At 45.6% G+C, this 22525-nt stretch overlaps 1 protein-coding gene across 1 annotated transcript; it reads left to right on the top strand.

Moving 5' to 3' along the window:
* The first annotated feature begins 396 nt into the window (after positions 1-396).
* Positions 397-22491, top strand: GTF3C4 (general transcription factor IIIC subunit 4). Its single transcript, XM_055399775.2, has 5 exons — positions 397-800; positions 7056-8867; positions 11794-11924; positions 14355-14443; positions 15840-22491. The coding sequence occupies exons 1-5, from the start codon at positions 456-458 to the stop codon at positions 15902-15904; spliced, it is 2442 nt and encodes an 813-aa protein (XP_055255750.1). The 5' UTR covers positions 397-455; the 3' UTR covers positions 15905-22491.
* Positions 22492-22525: the final 34 nt, after the last annotated feature.

Below are 22525 nucleotides of genomic sequence, written 5' to 3'. Positions count from 1 at the left end.
ACTGCCCTTGACGTTCTTTTTAAATTCCGCTCAGGAACCAGGAGAGGTGTGTCCCATCGAACCAACGCTTCCTCCTTAGACTGTCCTCAGCAGTTTAGCTGTCAGGCGCCGGGGGTTGGGGGGACTCCTTGCCCCTCGCCCACCCGCGATCCGGCCCCACCACCAGGTGAGATTTTTTTTTTTTTTAATTTATTTTTTTTACAGGCAGCGTGTCGGCCACCCGGCAGGGGCTGGGTTGCCTGGCAACGGCGGGGTCCTTCGTGGCTCGGCGGCGCTCCGGGCCCGAGGGGGGGAAAACCACCGCGGAGGAAAGCTGGGGGCCCGGCGGCGGCCGCGGTGCGGGAGGCGGCAACTGGACGGCGACGCGGGGCGGGGCGGCGCGGGGCGGGGAGGGGGAGGAGGAGGGGGAGGTTGGCGCGCGCGCCCGGGGGCCCGGCCTCTGCCTCCGAGGAGAGATGAATACGGCCCTGACCCGGGTGGGGCCCGCGGCCGAGCGGCCCGCGCCGCCCGAGGAGGTGGAGGGCTCTGAGGCCGGCGGGAAGGAGCCGGCGGCGGACGCGGCCCCGGGGCCCAGCACGGCGTTCCGCCTCCTGGTGACTCGGCGGGAGCCGGCGGTGAGGCTGCAGTACGCGGTGAGCGGCCTGGAGCCGCTGGCGTGGTCCGAGGACCACCGCGTGTCGGTGTCCACGGCCCGCAGCATCGCCGTGCTGGAACTCATCTGCGACGTGCACAACCCGGGCCAGGACCTGGTGATCCACCGCACGTCGGTGCCCGCGCCTCTCCACAGCTGCTTCCTCAAAGTAAGTCATGCCCGCCGCCCCGGGCTCTGGGGGTCTCCTGCCCGCCTCCCTCCCTCCCCTCCCGCGGCCGCGTCCCCGCGGGTCCCTGGGGGAATCCCCGGGCCCACGCCTCGGCCGGGGATTCCCGCCGCCTCGCACCCTGAGTCTTTAGGGTCGTCGCCGTAGCTTAAGGCGGGGGTGGGAGGCAACGGCGTGTATGCCCAGTTTCTCGGATCGCCCACCCACTCCCGAGACACAGGTACATTTCGGAAGGTCCCTCCCCGGAGCCGAGTTCTCCCTGTGGCCCGGGGTCTGGCCGGCTGCTGGCGCAGATTTCTTCCCTTGGTGCTTTCTGAGGCTCCACCCCTCTGTTGACCCAACCCCAGACCTGCCTCTGCCACCCGCTCCTATTGTCTGGGGCCTGCTCCCCGAGGCTCCTGGCTGGCTTTGTTTACTGTGATGTGCCCTCCTCTTCAGCCTCCTTAGCTTTGGAAGAGAGAAAATTGGTTGGTGTTTTTTTTTTTTTTTTTGCTTTGTCTTTAACTGTTTCAGTGAGTTTGTTATATGAGTGGTCCTTCTTATCTTGGGCAGATGGATAGATATTGGATGTCGGGGGTTAGTACTCCGTTTTTCTTCAATAACGAAAAGGCTTTGGGATGTAGAATGAAAAATAAAAGTTTCTGGAAATAAGTGCAACTCTTAAACTTAAGATCTTCGTATAGATTGAATGCTTCGTGTAGATTTAGTGCTTTTGGCTTCATATTAGCTAAGTTTGCCTTCAGAACGTTAAAGCTGCTAAAGTTTTATTGTTGGATCATCACCCTTTTCAAAATGTTTTAAAGTAGGAAGTCGTGTTGTTCATTTAATGATTTAAAAATATTAAAACTTTATTACTATCTCCTTTATAGGTCTGTATGCACATGTGTGATTATCAAAGTGTACATTCATTCTTTCAACTCACCTTTGAATACCACTATGGAAATCTCATGGACTGAGGAGCCTGCGAGGCTACCAGACCATGGGGTTGCCAAAGGGTGGGGTAGGACTTGGTAGGACTTAGTGACTGAAACAACAGCAACAATGTATCAGCTAGACATCCGTCTAGGCTTCAGAAGTAAAACATTGTACAAAAACAAAAGCCTGTCCTCTTGGAGCTTACATCCATTCTTTTGACAGGTCAGAAACAACAATGTAATAAAAGGTAGTGATAAGTTGTAATATGTATCTATATACAGAGAAAGTATTTCTGTGAATGTGAAGTTTAAAAAAAAAGCTACTCTGCCAATCCATTTAAAATATAGATCAGTAACTGTATGGGGTGCAGAGAACCCACACCACTTTTTAGCATACTTAATCCAAGTTTGAAAGTGACAGCTTGATGTTGAATTAGATCATTGATAAGTTTGTATGACTAAGCCTTCAAAGATCTTGGACACGGTGTGAACAAATTGATTCAAGTATAAACCAGTCGCCGAGAAGTTGGTGATGGACAGGGAACCCTGGCGTGCAACTAACTGTCCATGGGGTCGCAAAGAGTCGGACACGCCTGAGCAACTCAACTGATAAACCAGTCAGATGAATAGATGTTGGTGATCCTATGAAACTGAGAAACACTCAAGGAGGGAGGCAGAACAGAGGGATTTTAAAAGGTGTCTCCTCTGCTGAAAAGGAACTTAACTGTTGCTAAACATATGCACATCAGCTGCTGCTGCTGCTAAGTCACCTCAGTCGTGTCCGACTCTGTGTGATCCCATAGACGGAAGCCCACCAGGCTCCCCTGTCCCTGGGATTCTCCAGGCAAGAACACTGGAGTGGGTTGCCATTTCCTTCTCCAATGTGTGAAAGTCAAAAGTGAAAGTGAAGTCGCTCAGTCGTGTCCGACCCTTAGCAGCCTCATGGACTGCAGCCTACCAGGCTCCTCCATCCATGGGATTTTCTAGGCAAGAGTACTGGAGTGGCTTGCCATTGCCTTCTCCAATGCACATCAGCTAGAGACAGTTTTAAGTGTTTGTCTCAGTGTGGTAGACTTAATGCTTCAACAGAGAGAATTTAAAGAAGTGAAGGAATGCTGAACTGAGATGCTTTTATCAGGGAAGGTTCTTTGGTGGTGAATCTGCAGCAGACCTAAAAAAAAAAAAAGTACGGTTTGGGTTTAAAAAGAAGGGAGGAAGGGGTCATCCAACTGCCAGGAATAAGGTGCCCGTCTTGTGCACAGACACTTAAGTCATGAACACAGCCTCTGGTTGCTTGCGTAAATGATCTTGGGTTCACAGCTGAGGTCAAGTAGCTTTCCTAGAGAGTAGGAGACAGTAAAGTGAGGTCAGTTTGGGAACTTGGAAGGTCAGTCTGAGATGGTTGATTTCAGTTTAGGAAGCCCTGAGGTGCTGTTACAGCATCATAGACGAGGACTCACCTGGTGTGGTGCAGGAATGTGACTCCCTCTGGACTAGAGGCAAGTAGGTGATTGTTGGAGTCAGCATAAAACAGGGGTTAAGAGATTACACTTTGGCACAAGATAGCAAGCCAGGTCTCTCTGTAAAAGGATAATAAAGCCTACCTTGTTTAGCATCTTTAGAAGATTAAGTTAAAATATACTACTATATGTGGATATTTATATATATGCTCATATGTCCATATGTACACATGTGATTACTTAGCACAGTTCCTGGCACACTGTAAATAATCAGGTTAAAAAATAGTCATGCAAGTATGAAGGAAGGACTCTGGGTTAATGCTTTGGCTATGGATACAAAGCTATCTCCTATCACTGTATTCTGATAAAAATTTGATTCTTGTCATTTTTTTCAAACTGGAAAATAAGTAATAGGAAATCCTTATATTTCCCTCTAATAACCGATTGCTTTCCTGAAATTATTCAGTGGTGTCTTCCCCTTCTGCTTTGGTGTGCACCTCACAGAAAGCACCGGTCAGTTGGCAGTCTCATTTGCAGGCCCTGCCTGGGAAATGAAGGCCGAGATGTCCCTGCAGTTCTGAGAGAGGCCTTTGTGGGATAAAACTGGAGTAATTACGGGAATGTAAGGAAGCCTTTATCTGTACTTTGATGGTACTGCCCACTGGCAGTCCCTGTGAACTGAAATCTCTTTGGTGCTATCCAGTTTGCTCCAACAAGGAAGATGGACTCCTGTAACCTAGATCACAGTTTTAGTGTGTAGAACTGCTAGAAGGCTAGATGCTAAACCTCTTTGAAGCTTTTGCTCTGATCGTTATTTAGATTATGAGTTTTTTCAGGAAAATACACAGTTATAATAATAGTTCACATATTATCTGCTCTTTGCAAGTCACTGCTCTGGGCACTGATATAAAGGCGAATGGTATAAATCTGAGAACCAGTGAAGTAGTGACTTAAGAACAAGTTTGCAATTTCTCTTCCCATTGGACTGCTGGTTTAGTGAATCATCTAGTTGCATACAGTTCCAAAATCTAATACTATGTGCATGACTACTTTTGTTTGTTTCAACTGTTAGGAACTTTAGTAATATCAACTCCATCTGCTCCATTAAGTTAAATAACTGTTTCCTGTCTTTGGAATTATATTCCTGCCCTCAAGAAGCTTACTGTCTATGAGCTTCAAGTGAGTTTTTGTTAGGTGCTTTCAAAGTATGTGCTGATTAGTTGTCATAGTGGCCAACTAGAAACAGGATAGCGTATAGTGAAAAGATTGACTGGAGGTCAGCCTCTGAGAGCTGGACTCTTAACTAACATGCTTCTGGGACATCTGAGTACTTGTTTTGATTCGTTAACTAGTTTTGTGATGTGAAGAGTTGAGGGGAGGTGCAGTAGGTTAATTCAGATTACCTAAAATGGAAATTGTTGCACAAAACCCTAAGGATTTTCCTTACTGGCTGACAGCCAAGCTGCTCTCCATCCTATCAAGGGTTCTCGCTGCTGTGAGTTAGGACCAAGCTTGAGCTTCCTTTATTTCATTCTGTACTGCTGTTTGGAGTTATGCATTCTCTAAGTTTATTTTCAGTTCTATAGTAGTTTTTATTGTAGTAAATTATCCTATTCTGAGGATTATTGCTTAGTTTGTAGTATTATGGGATTTGGTGAATAATTTTATATCCACCCTCCATTTGGCAGACAACTTAATACCTACCTAACCTGCATTTTACTTTTATTAGGTCTCATTAACATTTACTTAATCCTCAGAGAGTACTACTACTTGTCATCATAGATAACATTTATTGAGTATTTATTAATATATGCTTTACATATATTGACTTAATTAACCTTCCTAACTCTATGAGAATGTGTCATTGCACTCTTTATAGATGAGCAAATTAAAGCCAGAAGGTTTAAACAATTTGTTCAGGGTCACAGAGCTAGTATGTGACAGAGCCAGGATTTGAATCCAGGCAATCTGGCATCAGAGTGCAGATTTTCAGTCAAATTTTATCTACCCCATACAAAGCTGTGGGCTTTGATTAGCATCGTTGTATTAACAGACTAGCCGGTGACACCACTGTTGAATTGGAATTTATGGTCTGCATTGCTCCAGTATATCCATAGGTGTATCCAAGAGACTGCTCTGAAATTAAGACACGCCGCCTAAGAGCCCGTGTCCAGGGTGTCACTTAGGATGAAGAAAGGTGACAGCCCTGCACCCCCGCCCCCAGTGCCGTAAGGTTCTGTTGTTTAAAAAAGGTTAGATAACTCTATAGTTCTGTAGTAGCTACAGAGCTACTCTATAGTAACTCCCAGCCAGAACTCTTGAAGGGGGAATAATGTGTAATAAACAGCATTTTCAAAACAGTTTTAGTTACAAAACTCTTTTTCAAGGGGCAATTTAGTGGAGTGTGTTCTGTTTAACACACTTTAGAAAAAGTTAGTCTTCTAATTCATTTGTTGGGATTTGTATCTATGTCTGTGTGGACCGTCACGTCCAACTCTCTGTGACCCCATGGACTAGCCTGCCAGGCTCCTCTGCCCATGGGATTTTCCCAGCAAGAATACTGGAGTGGGTTGCCATTTCCTTCTGCAGGGGACCTTCATCTACCTTTCACTTTATAAGCTTCTTTGTTAATGTGATCTAGCAGTTAACTATTCATTGCATTATGGTTTTCTGATACATTTCCAGTTGTCCAAGCTTTATCGAGGAATGTTATAGTTCTGAGTTCGTCTTCTATATTCTGGAGTGTAATTCTTCTGGGCTAGGGGACTTAAACTCATTTAAAGTGAGTTTGTTTTTTTTTGTTGTTGTTGTTATATCCATGTATATTTAGGCTAGACTTCCTTATTGATCATGTTTAATCTACCCTTTCCAGTTTGAAGATAAGCATCTGTGGAAAAGAAGAAAAGACAGTGGATTAAGTCATTCTTCCTACTTCTGACATAACAGAAATCATTTCTGATTGACCTCTGCTCTCTTTGGCTTTAGTCTTCCTGGCTATCCTCTTATGACTCTGCATCACCTTCTTTTGGTCATTTCTCTCTCCTCTGTCTTTAATGTTCCTTTAAAATGTTTCTAAAGAGCTTACCACTGTACACCTAGACATTAAATAAATAGAACTGCTCGTGTATGTTGCAAACTTGAAGGAGAGAGAGATAAGTGAAAGATAGAATGTTCTCAGAAAGTCTCATAGACCTTGACCTGGTTAAAACTTTTTCAGGTTAGGATAGATGGGTTCGGATAGGAGGATAGATAATTCTACACAAGGGGGAGCCAGGGAAGGCGGGGTGGACATTATTCTGTAGAAACAGTGGAAAGAGCTGTTGGAGCTGGATCTCAGAGTAATCTGTCAGTGAAATTTCAGATGGAAGACTTATATTGCAAAGATATTGTTAAAAATCCAAACATCTAACTGTATCAAAGATATCTCTATTTATAAATAGATACAGATATGTATCTTTTCATGACTTTTTAACTCCTTTGTTGTTTTGTGACTAGTTTAGCAGAAGGCTTAATTGACTCTTTAGAATCAAGTACACTACTGTCATTGCTACTGCGTTTGTTAATTCTGAGAAGAAGGTGGGAACCAGGCTGTGAGTAACCACAGCACTTTCTCTGACCCTTAAAAATACTGCCATTTCCTATAAACAAACTAACATGAAAAAAATTGCCATTTCCTGAGTAAATGCTTGTTTACTTTTAGACATGTACTTGATCTTTTAAATGCATGTTGTGTCAAAATTAGTAGAATTGATGTCAAATTACTGTACATATTTATGTGGATCAATTAATCCACCCTATGCAATGTAAATCTATTCCTCTTAGAGTGAAATATTCATCTGATAGTTTTTATATCTTATTTTCAGGTTGGCTCAAAAAGGGAAGTTGCTGAGTGTAAACAGAGATTTGCCACCTCTGAAGACCCCACAGTCAGTCAGACTTTCATGTTGGACAGGGTGTTCAACCCTGAGGGGAAGGCTCTGCCACCACTGAGAGGGTTCAAGTACACTAGCTGGTCCCCCGTGGGCTGTGACGCTAATGGCAGGTGCCTCCTGGCCGCACTGACCATGGACAATCGCCTGACCATCCAGGCTAACCTCAACAGACTGCAGTGGGTCCAGCTGGTGGATCTGACGGAGATTTACGGAGAGCGTCTCTATGAGACCAGCTACAGGTTCTCCAGAAACGAGGCCCCGGAGGGCAATCTCAGGGATTTCGCTGAGTTTCAGAGGCGGCACAGCATGCAGGCGCCAGTCCGGATGGAGTGGTCAGGCATCTGTACCACCCAGCAGGTCAAGCACAACAACGAGTGCCGTGACGTGGGCAGCGTGCTCCTGGCTGTCCTCTTTGAAAACGGGAACATCGCTGTGTGGCAGTTCCAGCTCCCGTTTGTAGGAAAGGAGTCTATCTCTTCATGCAACACCATTGAGTCAGGAATCAACTCTCCGAGTGTTTTGTTTTGGTGGGAGTACGAGCACAACAATCGGAAAATGAGCGGCCTTATTGTGGGGAGTGCTTTTGGGCCTGTAAAAATCCTTCCTGTCAACCTTAAAGCAGTTAAAGGCTATTTCACCTTAAGGCAGCCCGTCGTCTTGTGGAAAGAAATGGACCAGTTGCCAGTCCATAGCATCAAGTGTGTGCCGTTGTATCACCCTTACCAGAAGTGCAGCTGTAGCTTAGTGGTGGCCGCACGAGGATCCTATGTGTTTTGGTGTCTTCTCCTGATCTCCAAAGCAGGTCTGAATGTTCACAACTCTCATGTCACAGGCCTACACTCCCTGCCGATCGTCTCCATGACTGCCGACAAGCAGAATGGGACGGTGTATACTTGCTCCAGTGACGGCAAGGTGAGGCAGCTGATCCCCATTTTCACAGATGTGGCGTTGAAGTTTGAGCACCAGCTGATTAAACTCTCTGATGTGTTTGGCTCTGTGAGGACACACGGGATCGCCGTGAGCCCCTGTGGTGCGTACCTGGCCGTCATCACCACTGAGGGCATGGTCAACGGCCTCCATCCCGTTAACAAAAACTACCAGGTTCAGTTTGTTACTCTCAAAACCTTTGAGGAGGCAGCTGCTCAGCTTCTGGAGTCTTCTGTCCAGAATCTCTTTAAGCAGGTAGATTTAATAGACCTGGTACGCTGGAAGATTTTAAAGGATAAGCATATCCCTCAATTTTTACATGAAGCTTTGGAAAAAAAGATCGAAAGCAGTGGGGCCACCTATTACTGGCGTTTCAAACTCTTCCTCCTGAGGATTTTATACCAGTCGATGCAGAAAACCCCTTCAGAAGCCTTATGCAAACCCACCCACGAGGACTCAAAAATCTTACTAGTTGACTCACCTGGGATGGGCAATGCTGAGGATGAGCAGCAGGAGGAAGGCACCTCTTCCAAACAGGTTAGTAAGCAAGGCAAAGACGGTGATCCAGAGGACCCCACAGAGGACTCACTCCCTCAATCTGGGGATACTGGAGGCCGAGAGCCAATGGAAGAGAAACTCCTTGAAATCCAGGGAAAAATTGAAGCAGTGGAAATGCACTTGACGAGGGAGCACATGAAGCGAGTCCTGGGTGAAGTGTACCTACACACCTGGATCACAGAAAACACTAGCATCCCCACCAGGGGACTCTGTAACTTCCTGATGTCTGACGAGGAGTATGACGACAGAACCGCACGGGTAGGTGTCTGCCAGCAAATACTGAAAACCGAAAACTCTGCTTGCTTCACCAGAGAGAAATGGCTTAAACTTAATCCGTAAAACTCAACTTCTGCTTTGACACGTTTAGGTAATTGATGAGCATGAGGTGCAGGAAAGTAAATAGGAAACAGGTTAATGCAGAGGACGTATTCTTGCCCCACTAAGAGTTATGTCAGTTCTTACTGGCGCCTTGATTGATGGGCAAGGTTTGGGCCATTTCCGAGCTGTGGATGAGCTCCAGGAGCAGACTGGGCTGCGATTGGGCAGACACTGCAAGGGAAGGATGACAGACCCTCCATCTCTGCAGAAAGATGGGAGAGGGAGGCCTGTGGTGGGGATTCTTTGCATTTGATAGGACTTGAGGTTTTCTAATTTAGCCTACAAGGGCATAGGAAGTAAAACGATTATCCCTTGGGTGTTTGTTTGTCCCCCCCCCGCCCCCGCAAAAACTGAGTATAATCTTTATTTTGGTGGTAGAACAATCTTACAGTGTTATCTAAAATGTATTTCACAGAATTAAAGTTCTCTGACAGAACAGTAGGGTTCCAAGCTTGGGGAAATATGCCATACTCCTCTTAGAGGTTTCCAGTGTACATCATCCTTCAAAGGGTTCTGAGAATTCCTCGAAGAAAAAAGCCTTTAATTTTGTGCAGTTCAGTGTCGTATAGACTTTTTAATCAGGAATCCTGAGCTAACAGCTTCTAAAATCCTGAAAAACTGTTTTAAGGAACATACTGTATACTAAAATATTCAAGAAGACAAGACTATGGTCCTTTTTACTCTGAAGTTTGAAATTTATTCTCATTGCCTGAAGTCTTATCTAAAATGTTAATTGAAGGTAATAAATTCAGGTATCTTCATTCTAATGTTAAACCATTCAAAGTCACTTGTTGCATTTTCTTGTTGGAAAGTTGTGTGTGTGTATCCATATACCCCTAAAATTATTTCTTAAGGGTGTTTGCAACAATCTGATGTTGACTGGGGGAAAAAAAAGCACAACCTAAAAGTTGAGTTATGTTTTATTCGGCAGGCAAAACTGAGGACTTAAGCCTGGGACACAGCGTCTAAGATAACTTGGAGAGACTGCACCAGAAGGGCAAGGGTGTGGAACCGGGATATGTAAGAGTTTTTACAACAAAGACCGTAGTCAGTCTCTGTTGCAAATACGGAAACCAAACCATGTCAGGTTAAGGAATTTAGGGCTTTTCTCTGTATGGGAAGATAACAGGGTCTGGGCTCCCTGAAATCGTTACTGTGATGTGTACCTCAGCTGTCTGGGGCCATATATCCTGTGATTCTCAGCCTGAGTCTCCTTAGGATGCCCCACTGGGGGCACCGCAGCAGCTGACAGCAGATGGGGCCATCCTGCCTCCACCCTGAGCTCCCTCAGGGCTCACCCTCGGGCAGTGGTAACTGATGGCTCCTGGCTGCAGCACCTTTTGTTTACTGACGTGCAGCAGCAGCATGCTCATTCACACTCAGGAGCAGTTAAGCTGCACTGTTCACGTAACTGACTTTTCATCTTCGAAAGTCAACTTTTGAAGATCGTTGCATTGTGATCTCAATGGTGTGAAGGAGTTTTCTGGTTACCGCTGGTTCATAGGACCAGGTAAGAATATTATGAGCATAAAATATTAACAAAAACTTATTTGTAAATCTGTAATAGAAGTTGGTTTGCAGTGGTTTAGAGTAATTATTGCACATGCTGTATGAGCATGGAACGCTACATTTAGCACAGTTAACTTGGTTCCAACAGAACCAGTTTAAAGAGAGGAAGATTATACCTCTGCCCAGATACAGCAACTGAGTTTAGATTGAAAACAATACATGTCTTGTTTTAAAATCCTACTGGGTACCTAAAATGAATCTTTTCAAACCTGGTACAGTAGTTGTCCTTGCTATAAGGGACCATAAATTAGAATTCTCAAGACCTTTAAAAAAGGCCAAAAGTTAATGGACTTTAAATTTGCAAATTATATGCACAGTAGGTAAGATACCCTCCTGAGCTCTTAAGATACCCTTCAGAACATCAGTGAGCTAATTTTAGTGAATGGCAAACTAGTAAGTTCTTCTTACACAAGAGCTCAAGTGTAAATGGATTATAACTTTGAAGAACATTATCTGCTAATAAGACAAGGTGGTTCTTAAAGATTGACATATTCCATGCCTCCCAGAAACGTAGCTTGTGAAGGTTTTTTCCAACAAGATAATGGAGTAGATTTAGTGTTTTTCAGACTTCCATTGAAGTGGTGCAATCCTAATAAGGCAGAGAAAGAGGCAAAACTGAAGTAGGGCCAAGGCCTCGAGCTGCCCTGTCTACCTCATCTACCCCCACAGCGGGTCCCCCACACTTTTGCTGTGGGGCTGGTGGGTCTCCTATTGTGGGCTCACTAGATTGGTTGTGGGTCTTTGGGCCATCAGAAGGAGAAGGTATTATTTTTTAATCTCGATCATCTTTTTACTCTGTAAGCTTTTCTGAAAGAATAAACATTTGTTTCTTTCTAGAGTTAGTATTTCACAGGATACTTTGCCTGTACAGATTATGCTTTTCTTCCTTAAAAGTCAAACATTGTGATTACAGCTTAATATTTTGTCTTCTGACAGAACTCTGAAGTCCTTTCAGAAGCAAGTAAAGGCAAATAATAAGATTTGTGTTTCAGAATATTTCTCCTTTAGTGAGTAAAGTTCACCGTTGTCACGGGGTGCCTGACTGAATTTATTTTACTCAACCAGTTGACACAAGTTGAAGGTCCCGCTTCTTTACTTTCTACACAGTGTGGTGGGCCCACGTGGGGACGCAGCGCTCCTCTCTGGTGGAAGACGCCGCGTAGTTATCCTTTTCTCCTTGGTGTTGGGAAGCCCTGCGCTCACCATGAAATGCCACTGATCACTTTGTTTTAACTAGGTGCTGATTGGACACATCTCAAAGAAGATGAACAAGCAGACCTTCCCTGAGCACTGTAGTTTGTGTAAGGAGATATTGCCGTTCACAGATCGCAAGCAGGCTGTCTGCTCCAATGGCCACATTTGGCTCCGGTAAGCTGGGGTCACAGGGAGTCAAACATGACTGAGTGACTAACACACAATACTATTTTACTTTGAAGTTAGTGCTGAACTTTAAAAAATCATTATGGTGAAAGCAAAGGCCATTAAAGTTGACAGAATATAAAGTGCTCCTGTACTGTATTTGGGTTAACAAAGGGTGGAAGTCTTCCCCTCTCTCCCCTCAGCCTCACTCTGAGAGGACCACGCTGTGGCCCTGTGGGCTGTGTTTGACACCACTGACCCCTCCCTTCTCCTCGTCCATAGAGCGCCGTCTTACCACCTGGCTTCCTGGACACGGCATCTCCTTGGTGTCCATCTTTGGACCTGGTTTCTATCAGCACTTTCCCTACAGTGTGTGTGCTAAGTCATGTCCGACTCTTCGCGACCCCATGGGCTGTGGCCCACCAGGCTCCTCTGTCCATGGGACTCTCCAAGGAAGAACACTGGAGTGGGTTGCCATTCCCTTCTCCAGGGGATCTTCCCAACCCAGGGATCGCAGCTCCTGCATTGGCAAGTGGATTCGTTATCACTGTGCCACCTGGGAAGCCCACAGCACTCTCCCTGGGCTGCCGCATATTATCTGGACACTGGTGACTTAAACATCACTTTAGTCTGAATCTTTTCCCTCAGTCCAGGCTTCATATCTAAGCACCTGCTCAGTTGCTCTGTTTGGAAGTTTTCAAGGCATTTCAAATGTGAATCCAGCTTTTCCTGCTACCTCCACCTCTACACCCCTGGTGCAGGAAACGTCATCTCTTGCCCGATTCTTAGTTACCTCCCAGCCCATCTTCTATGTCTTTCCTGTGCACGCGACATCCCTCCCACCCCGGCCATCTGCACTGGCCATCCTCTCTGCTTGGACCTCTCTCCCAACAGGGCTTCTTCCCGGCCAGGCTGCCTGACATCATGACACCCAGTGACATCCCTCTCCCCTCCTGTAGTCTTCATCCCTCTTCCTGGCTCTGTTTTCCTCCTTAGCAGTTATCACTACTTAATATGTTTGTTTACTTTGGATTTTTCTCCTGCCTCTAGAGCAGAAAGCTTCATGAAGACAGGGAATTTTGTTGTTTTGTTCCTGGCTATTTCTGGAACAATGTTTGGTATGTGGTAGGCACTCACTAAATGTTTAAATTTATTTTCAATAGAAACAGGATTTTGCTACATATAACCCCCTTAATAACTTCCCGATTCTCTTACCAAAACGTTGTGGTTATTTTCTAGATCAGTACATAGATCCCATTCTTTACAGCCATAGAGTTTCCCTTTATATGGGTATTCCATTATTTCCTCTCGTTGGCTGATACTGGGGTTTCTTCCATCTTTATTGTGTGCCTGTGCTTCTCTCTAATGTAACTGTTCGGACTTACGTTCCGGGGGGACCAGGGACAGGAGTGGTCTTGTGACAACAGCGGCCGGCACCTCTTGGTGCTGCCAGTGTGCCAGGCACGGTGCTCAGCAGCACACACAGCCCACGCCACATGTCGGACACAGACGGGGAAACTGGTGCCTGGGGATGTTCAGTAATTTGTCCACATCCATGCAGGTGCTTAGTGGCAGAGCTGAGAGCCTGACCTGCTGGCCCCAGAGTTTTCATGTGTAGCCTCTGTCCGGTGTTGTCTCTCGAATGGCTTCTTCCACGACGGTCGTTGTCATTTTTGCTGATGGGAGTAACTCCCGGTGAGGACGGGCGCTTGCCCTCACTTGGGTGTAGTCTTTCTTCCCGTGCGGCCAGGTCTTCACTCAAGCTGAACCGACTAGGGACTCCTTCCCCCACCTCCCTTCTTTGTGGGCTTTACTCCTTGTTGCTCCTCCTAAATCCTGTTAGCTTTCAGAAAGCCTTCCCTGCAGAACCCAGCAGCTCTCGCTGACCTCCCATCGCCCCCACCTTCCCTTACCTGCCAGGTCCTAGCCAATGCTCAGTGAGGGGTCACTGGATGGAACTGAATCTCTGAGCATTCGTTTATGGCCCTTATTTTTTTGTACCACTAATTGTGTCTTCTGTATCTTTCAAGTTTTCACCACGGTGCCATTAGTCTCAAACATTGTGCCTATACCTGATCTTCAAAATCACCAACAGTAATTTCTGATATAATATATAGTTGACTTTTTTTAACATATGAAAAATTCACAGTATAGTCAGGTATAAACAGACTGCGTTCTTTCCCAGGGCTGCAGTGACTGGATTAGAAGCCTTGTATCTCTTGGCTTAGCCTGACACAGGCACTTCCCGTTACTGAGTGTGCGGTGGGTCTGGCCAGCTGTCCTGTGCAGGGGGATACATGGTTGCCATGAATTTGTCAGCCATTTTTGCCCTTTACTTAGTTAACTTATTTTAGAATCATTGTCCGTGGTGAGTTAACCCTCAACACTGTGCTACTTTCCACTGTTGGTAGCACTGATGTACAATCTGTCTGCTTTCAGGTGCTTTTTAACCTACCAGTCCTGCCAGAGTTTGATATACAGAAGGTGTTTGCTCCATGACAGCATCGCTCGCCATCCAATTCCAGAAGGTGGGTGCTCCCCTGGCCGTGGCAGGGTGAGGTTGAGCACACTGCACGTGCTGGTACGTAAGGGGCGCCCCTCTCCCCCACCTCGGTCTTTGGCCGTCAGGGACAGCGAGCAAGCTCGTTTTGCTCTGTACAGTGTTGTTATGAACCCACAACTGCTTAACATATGATCGCTGGAATCATCAACATACAGCATTATACTATGTGAGTAAGTAGGGCTGCAGTTTGCCGTTCTGTCACTGCAAATTATTCATTCAGAAAATGTCAAAGACTTTGTTTTAGATGGCATGTATAGATTATATTTGAATGGAAACTCTGCAGCTGGTAACATAGGTAAAGACAGCCTTGCTGAAACAGGACATGCACTTGGAGGCATCCTTTAGTAGCCACGGTGGGGCTATTTTCTGGTTCATCAACATTCTCTTTCCTGATAGCCCTAGTGACAAAGTGCACATTCCTGAATCAGCTGTTGGAATGAGATCATAGACATGAACCAGGAATTGATGATTTAAATAGTCACATGAATGTCAGTTTATAGCCTGAGGTTTGTTAGTATCACACCAACCGAATGAGCTTACTAGACAACACGCATGCGGTATGTACACTTTGGGGGTAATGTGTGGTCTCAAATGTTTTACACAGAATGTTCTGTGCAAAACCACACAGCCTTCTTGATTTTTGCTCTGAACTGGCTGAAGCTCTCTAATTCTGAGCAGTGGACATGTTGGCATGTTATGTTCTGATTTAACTCTATTGTGGAAAATGCAATCCTGAAAGTAGAGAAAAAGAGGATGAGAAACTCTTATGTACCTGTCATCCAACTTCAGAAATTGCCAGCTCATAATCTTTTGTTTCGTCTGTAGTCCTCCTCCTCCTCTCTCCTCTGGCTCATTATTTTGAAACAAGTTTGGGGGACTTTTAAACACTTGTTGCAATTGAGAATTGGTTTATAGTTTAGACAGGAAATCAGGAGAGATGGGAACAAACTCAAAAACAAGCACGCCTGCCAGTTGACTTTGTACTGAGCCACGTACAGCTCCTGGGGAGAGCGGGCATCTGAGCTCTGGAGAGTGCTCACCAGTGGGCCGAGCATTCACAGGCCAGGGAGTTCTGCAGACGGAGAAGACAGTGTCGACAGTGTCTTCAGAGTGAGTTTAACACTAGCCATGTGTGAGAAACACTCATTCGTTACCCTTATTTTCCTGTTTCATCACACATGTAACTTTGGGAATCACAGATTTAGTCCAGCCTCGTCTGGAATGTTACAGTGAGGACCTCTGTGCAGGCTCGCAGTGGGGCCAGAATACCCCACATCTGTACACTGTGGTCGGCCCGGGGCACGCCCCATTTGACTGCCTTCTCTGAAGTGTACACTCACTACCTCGTCTCCCTTTGCCAGACCCTGACTGGATCAAGAGGCTACTGCAGAGCCCCTGCCCTTTCTGCGACTCTCCTGTCTTCTGAGTGTCCACAGTGGGAAGACAGAGAGTGTCGTCTAGCCCGAAGAGCTGGGATGCGCTGGTGCAAGCCTGGCCTCCACAAGTGGAAAGGTGCCCTTGTGACGGTCAGTAAGCCTGGGAACTCCCTGCTGAAGTGTGTGCTCCATCTCCAGGGACTACAGGATATCTGTAAAGGGACCGTGTACAGAGATCTTAAGTCATTTTGAAATGAACGTTAGCCCCGACTCCTTACCATTTATTTTCCAAGTGTTGAAGTGTCTTGACTGAAGCAATTTGGATACCCTGTTGTTTCTCAACAGAGGGACCTCTTCTAGGGAGTGTGGGTAAGGGCCTCGCTGGGCCGAATTAGGCTTTAATCCTGGCCCAGGTCTGAAACTGTCTCGTGGCTCCAGGAGGCTTTAGTTACTAGGTACATGGCACACGGTGTCCAGCAGATACTCAAATGTCTAAAACAATATGTGGGCCTGATATTTTGTTCTCAACAAATAGCTTCAGATCTGCATCCCACCAGTTTTTTTTTTTTGTGCGTATTGAAACCGTTTTCTTAAAACTATATATTTTTAAGAGGTTAAAGCCAAGACTAAAGTTAGTTTTAATGTGTTGGAAGATCAGGTGACTCTCGTAGCTGTGACGTATTTTTTAACAATCTCTCCCGTGTCGTCAGTTCTGCCCCAACTCCTCCGTGTGTATGAGGGTGTCATGGTATTCGTGTTCACCTGCGTCACACCTCTCTTCAGACTTAACTGTGATGACCAGGTGAGATGTTTGTACATAGAGGAAAAAGAATATTTTCTCCTTTATTTTCTCATAGTATTAGAACCCTTACTATTTTTCATGTTGACATGTCCAGACGTCTCATTTCTATCCCAAGTCTGTCTAGAGACTTCCAGAGAGAGCTGGACAGCTCAGAATGTGGACCCTTGAGCCTTGGTGCTATGGTGTATGTGGCTGGGTCGACCAGAGCCTGGGAATGCCTTCTCTCTGCAAAGATCCTTGATAATTTTCTATGGGCTGTTAAGAGATGTTAGACGTTAATTGGTCTTAAAATCTAAAATCAAAAATAGACATTCTAGAACTACAGTGTTCTTGGATTTTTAAATAATTATCTGAGGGATTGGTGCTAATTAACAGGACTGTAATGCCCGCACCTTGAAAAGGTGCATGTTTCTGAGAAGTTGAATAGGAAATACAAAATGTGAAATTTAACTCATCCTAACACTTCTTCCTGCTTTCATTTTTGTATCCTTCGTGAAAGACTTCTGCCCTCACCGAGTAGTTGCTTTCGTTGACTCTCAGTCAGGTCTGACTTTGCGACCCCACAGACTGCAGCCCGCCAGGCTCCTCTGTCCTCCACCATCTCCCAGAGGTGGCTCGCTGAGAAACACTATTCCTTGGAGGGCGTGTAACACAAGCACTGCCCCCTCCTATGGTGTCTGCCTCCTGGTACCTTCCCCTCTGTCCATACATATTGGAGACCAGCCTCTATGAGGCGCTTCCAAACAGTCTGCTTGGAAATGTCTTTTGTTTCCCATTCAAATTTTTGTCTCCTGTGTTTAATTCTGTATTTCTGCTGCTGTTTCATTCTGCTGGTGTCTTCTGCTTGTCTCTTTCATTTTGGTGGCAATTTCAAGAGGAGTGTTTGTCCAGACTTCAGGGTCCACCATGTTCAATTGATTGCCAAGAGAAAGAGAGCTAGGCAGCCTTAAGATCCTGAAGAGCACAACCCAGAGAGTTGCAGCCTCTACAGCAAACATGACAGTGAAAACAGGTCCTGTCAAGGCATCACTGCGGCCTGTACAGTCAGAGTGTGCCTGCTTGCGTGTGTGCTCAGTCACTTCAGTCGTGTCCAGTTCTTTGCGACCCCACGGAAGCCCCGTAGCATGCTTAGTTTCACTTATTTTTTTGGTCCTTGTACTGCAAGATCAAACCAGTCAATCTTAAATGAAATCAATCCTGAATATTCATTGGAAGGACTGAAGGTGAAGCTCCAATAGTTTGGCCACCTGATGCGCAGAGCTGATTCATTAGAAAAGACCCTGATGCTGGGAAAGACTGAGAGCAGGAGGAGACGGGGACGACAGAGGCCAGGATGGTTGGATGGACATGAGTTTGAGCAAGCTCTGGGAGATGGTGAAGGACAGGGAAGCCTAGTGTGCTGCAACCCATGGGGTCCCAACGTGTCGGACACGACTGAGGGACTGAGCAACAGCAACAAAGCAGAGTTAGTGCTTGTTCTGCTCTCATTGGGGAACTTTGTGGTGCTGCCTTTTAAAACATACATCAAGTTTTTATTGAAACTGACTTAGCAGCAGCAGCAGCAGCATTGTGCGTTTGGGAGGAATTTTGACTCTTAGGAGTGATCTTAAAAAAGGTTGTCTGAGTTATCCTGTATATCTGTAGGGGTAAACTTGGCAACTATTTTAGTGGAACGTGGCTTCTCTGTACAGGGGCTCTACGCCGTGACATTCTTAAGACTCTGAAGTCCAGCTGACACCTGCCTTAGCCTAAACTTCTGCACACTGAGTCAGGAGCCCTCCCGTTTCCTCACCCCTCCCCTCTTCCGTGGAGGTTAATCCATTGAGCTGTGAGGGTGAGAGGCGACTGTGAGCTAATGGCAGCGTCACAGACACAGTGCCCTTCTGCACGTCCTACACGTCAGCTCACATGGTGACACTGCTGAGCAGTGGGGTGCTGGGAGAGCAGGCGGGACGCCAGGGGGCTTCAGATTGGCTGTCTCTCCTTGTTCACGTGGACCATACGCTGTCTTCCATCCTGAAATGTCCCTGGCCTGGGTGGTGTATTTCAAGTTAATTTCAGCTGTCACTGCTCTATAGGCGTAGATGCGATGGCAGTGATGCCACTGCAGAAGCAAAGGTCCTCCACGACTGGACCTTTGAAGCCAGGGCAGCACTGCGTTTTGGGAACGTGATATCCACACCTGTGTCACATCGTCCCTGCCTAAGGTTAATTTGTTCCCATTATCCTAGATAAGAAATTGATAGCTTGTTAGGCTTGATATTCATTCTGAAATCCTCCTGTGTCCATGACCCAGACTTCAAGCCATCTCTGCCTGCTATCATATCTGCCACAATTACCAATTATTTTTCAATGTCAGAAGTTATTAGAAGCAGTGGCGAAGCTCGTGATGGAGTGTGACATTTTTCTGCTTCTCCCTCTAGGAAGTTTTTGAACGTGTTAATGTTGGGCGTGGGGACTAGACCTGTTAGCAGCCATCACCAGTTAATTAGGTTAAAAGAATGTCAAGGGGTAATAATTAAATATTAAAATATATTCTGTTGTCATTGTGATGGTGTGAGCTAAGATGCAGAAATCAAGGCTCAAGGGTCTTGTCAGGAAGAACACAGAGCTGCATTTATGGAGTCCCCACTCCCTGGGCAGCACTGAACCGTGTCAGGCGAGTTGCCATAGTTCCCGGAGTGAAAGGACGAGTTGCTGTCAGTGTCCGACTTCCACAGGCCCGTCCGTCCACCCCCGCTGCTCCTGACCCCTCTCTGCCTCGCTCCTCCTTCCAGGAGAGGCCCTCTCTATTTCTCTCCCTTCCGTTCTCTCAGCCTTAGGACACCCTCTGAGCTATCAGCCTGATAGAAAATTAGGTCTGTGATAAAACTTCTAAAACTACATTCCTAGAAGGCTGCCCTTCCTATAAGAAACTATTAAACAGTAATTTTTCTTGTTGAAGGAGATATAATAGTGTTAGCTTTTAAGAGCTCAATAAACTGTATCTGATTTTTTCCTCAAAGTCTCCCAATTGGAGTGCCCAGCACCTCCAGACTGGATTTCGGGCAGAATGGACTGCATTTCAGCTCCCTGCCACACCCTCTCTCCTTCCCACGCCAGTAAGTCCTGACAAGCAAAAATTCAGGTTATATTCCAGGTCAGCAGGCCTCAAATTTGTAAATGAAAGATAGATTTTGCCTTTTCTTTTTCGTTCATTTTAGAGATTGGACAGCACAGACAGCAAATAGCTGGATAAATAAATGCATTTCTTTATGCTAGCCTGCCATGATGGGCTGTGGAGCATGAACACCTCCACGCACTCTCCCACCGCTCCTCCTATGGGTGGAGCTCAGCAGGGCTGGTCACCACACAGTGGCTTGAGCGTCTAGCCTCCCCCTCAACACTGCTGGACTGTTAGAACGCCTCTAACAGAGATCACGTGAGGCACTTGCACTTCAGCTCTTAGTGGAAGCATCACCTGGCAGCTGCAAGCAAAGTTTTGGGCCCTGTCTCAAGTCTCATAGGAATTGAGCTTCGCACTGCTCTTTCTTGACCCTGAAAGAGGTTTTTGGAGCTAAGATCTTCATGTCTGCTGTTCAAACTGATGTTAGAGTGTGTGCAGTTTGACTGTTGTATTGAATTAGGGCTTCCCTGGTGGTTCAGTCAGTAAAGAATCCGTCTGCAATGCAGGAGACTTGGGTTCGATCCCTGGGTTGGGAAGAGCCCTGGTTGGGAGGAGGGCATGGCAACCCACTGCAGTATTCTTGCCTGGAGAATCCCCATGGACAGAGGAGCCTGGCAGGCTGCAGTCCATGGGGTTGCAAAGAGTCGGACATGACAGCAACTAAGCACAGCACATATTGAATTAAGTCAGATTTGCAGAGTTGCTTCTACTGACCACTCACCACAGCATCATGGTCCTGATATAGAGCTGGGTTTTTCAGAAGATGAAGACTACTTCCGTGGCACAGACGCACATCAGCATCAGGACTGGCTGGCTGGCCTGAGTCTGGTAAGCAGGGTGCAGCCTCCCATCGGCATGTGTGGTGTTTTATGATGGCTGTTTCTGAAAACCTGCTGTGGAATCAGTAAGTTTTAACAGGGAAGTGCGTGTTTATATATAGATGTCCTGTAAAGAAGTTTATTCCTTTTGGTATATGCATATTTAATATTCATCCCTCCACCCCCCACAGCCTCTTTGATTAGGTGATTCAGCTTTTCTTGTCTTGCTTTTTTTTTAAGTTGTAACTACTCCCGGGGAGAGACTCAAAATAGGATCTGAGATCCTAGAGAGCGATCATTTAGCACAGTATTAGTGGCTTCCCTGCATGGTGTTCGTTCGTTCACTCCAGGCTTGGGAGGAGCCGCACAGCAGGGAATGACGGTACTTTCGTGCTGATACGATGAAGCGAAGGTGCAGGCTCTCCAGTGGAAATACTGTTAATGAGTTGGCTGGAACTGAATTTCAAAACTCTAAATCTTGTAATTTTTTCTAAGGCTAAAAACTTGCTTACGTCACTATCATGAGATCCTGTCAGTTTCATAAAAAGCTCCCATGAAGTGGTCTCACTGGATGCTGTAAGAGGTGGTGGCTTTGAAGCATTTTGTATTTTATCAGTTTGACATTTGGCTGATAGATTGGTGAGGTCAAGGGTGTTTTGTTTTTGGTACTAATGCAAAATTAAATGCAAAAATGAATTATGACTTTTTAAAGACTTTGACACAGATTTGTATTTCAGTGTATGAAAGGAAAGCGAGTATCAAACTTGTGTATACAGAAATAAGCCTATAGGAAAATAAATCTGTGCTGTGTATAGTGGTGTATATTTTATGTTATCCTATGCCTGTGCTATCTTTGTGCTTGGCTTCAAACTATGTGTTTGTTTACATGCAATATTTTTTGAAATAAAAAGAACAGGCATCCAAAAACTTGGGTTATAGAAAGGAGACTTTTTAAAATTCTTACCATCTGATTAGGTGGTGTGTTTTAGACTTTTAGTGTGTAAGTAAAACAGCCTTGAGACTAAATAGCACATTTTGCTTGGAATACCCCATCCAGAGGAATCCACTGCTTCTCTGCACTGTACATATGTACATAGTGTCCATGATTAGATTGTAAGCTCCTCGAGGGCAGGAACTGTCGTCTTGTCTTGGGAGTTCCTGCGGCGCCGAGTGTGAAGTGCCTTGCACAGCGTAGGTGCTGGTGACACAGAGAAGGAGTGAGTAGCTTCCTGCCACCTTGATGACGAAGCTTGGTTTACTTTTTCCACTGTGTTGAGAACTGCAAGTAGTAATGATGGGAAGAGGGCGAAATTCTTTCTTGGGTTTCAGCTGGGTCTCCTGAGCTGAAGCAGACCATGCTGGCTCCTTGGCACTAGTTATCTTCTTGCTCTGAAGATAAACTAGTGTCCTGAGCTTTTATATGATAAAAGGGCAGAGGTCTCTGGGCACAGTTTGAAGTGGGAAAGATTATAGAGAAAATGAAGTGGAAATTTTGGAGGGTGTTTGTCAAATGCAATCCTGTGGGGAAATCTTACTTTAGTTATTACTAAAGGAAAGGATAGCAATTCTCTTTATTTACCAGTTAGCTGGTTGGCCAATTCTCCAGTTAATGAAAGATCATTGGGTTTTTTTTTAACTTCTTCCCATTTTGGATTCCCCCTCAATTGCTCTTTATGATTCTAGTATTAGAGTCTATTAAAGTTGCTGTGAATATCCAGTGCTGTACATAATGGCAGTTTTGTAAATGTGAAATAACCTCAATTATGTTGTGTTTTGTATGCAGAGCCACTAGTATTGTTATCTTGGCCACTTTTTTTATTCAAAATAAATAAAATAATCAAGTTATTTGTATATTGTGTGCATATTTTGCCGGGCTTACCAGTTT

This window comes from Moschus berezovskii, chromosome 11 (assembly GCF_049115385.1).
Source record: "Moschus berezovskii isolate FMDL1 chromosome 11, NW_MosBer_1.0, whole genome shotgun sequence".
In the NCBI taxonomy this organism is placed as follows: Eukaryota; Metazoa; Chordata; class Mammalia; order Artiodactyla; family Moschidae; genus Moschus; species Moschus berezovskii.
Note: the sequence above shows the minus strand (reverse complement) of the source record. Positions and strands in the feature narration are given on the sequence as shown.

Excerpts from the sequence above, each read along its gene's own strand:
- GTF3C4 (XM_055399775.2), top strand. The coding sequence starts at position 456 with ATGAATACGGCCCTGACCCGGGTGGGGCCCGCGGCCGAGCGGCCCGCG. Across the intron at positions 11,925-14,354 it reads AATGGCCACATTTGGCTCCG|GTGCTTTTTAACCTACCAGT; the intron begins GTAAGCTGGGGT and ends GTCTGCTTTCAG. Across the intron at positions 14,444-15,839 it reads TCGCCATCCAATTCCAGAAG|ACCCTGACTGGATCAAGAGG; the intron begins GTGGGTGCTCCC and ends TCCCTTTGCCAG.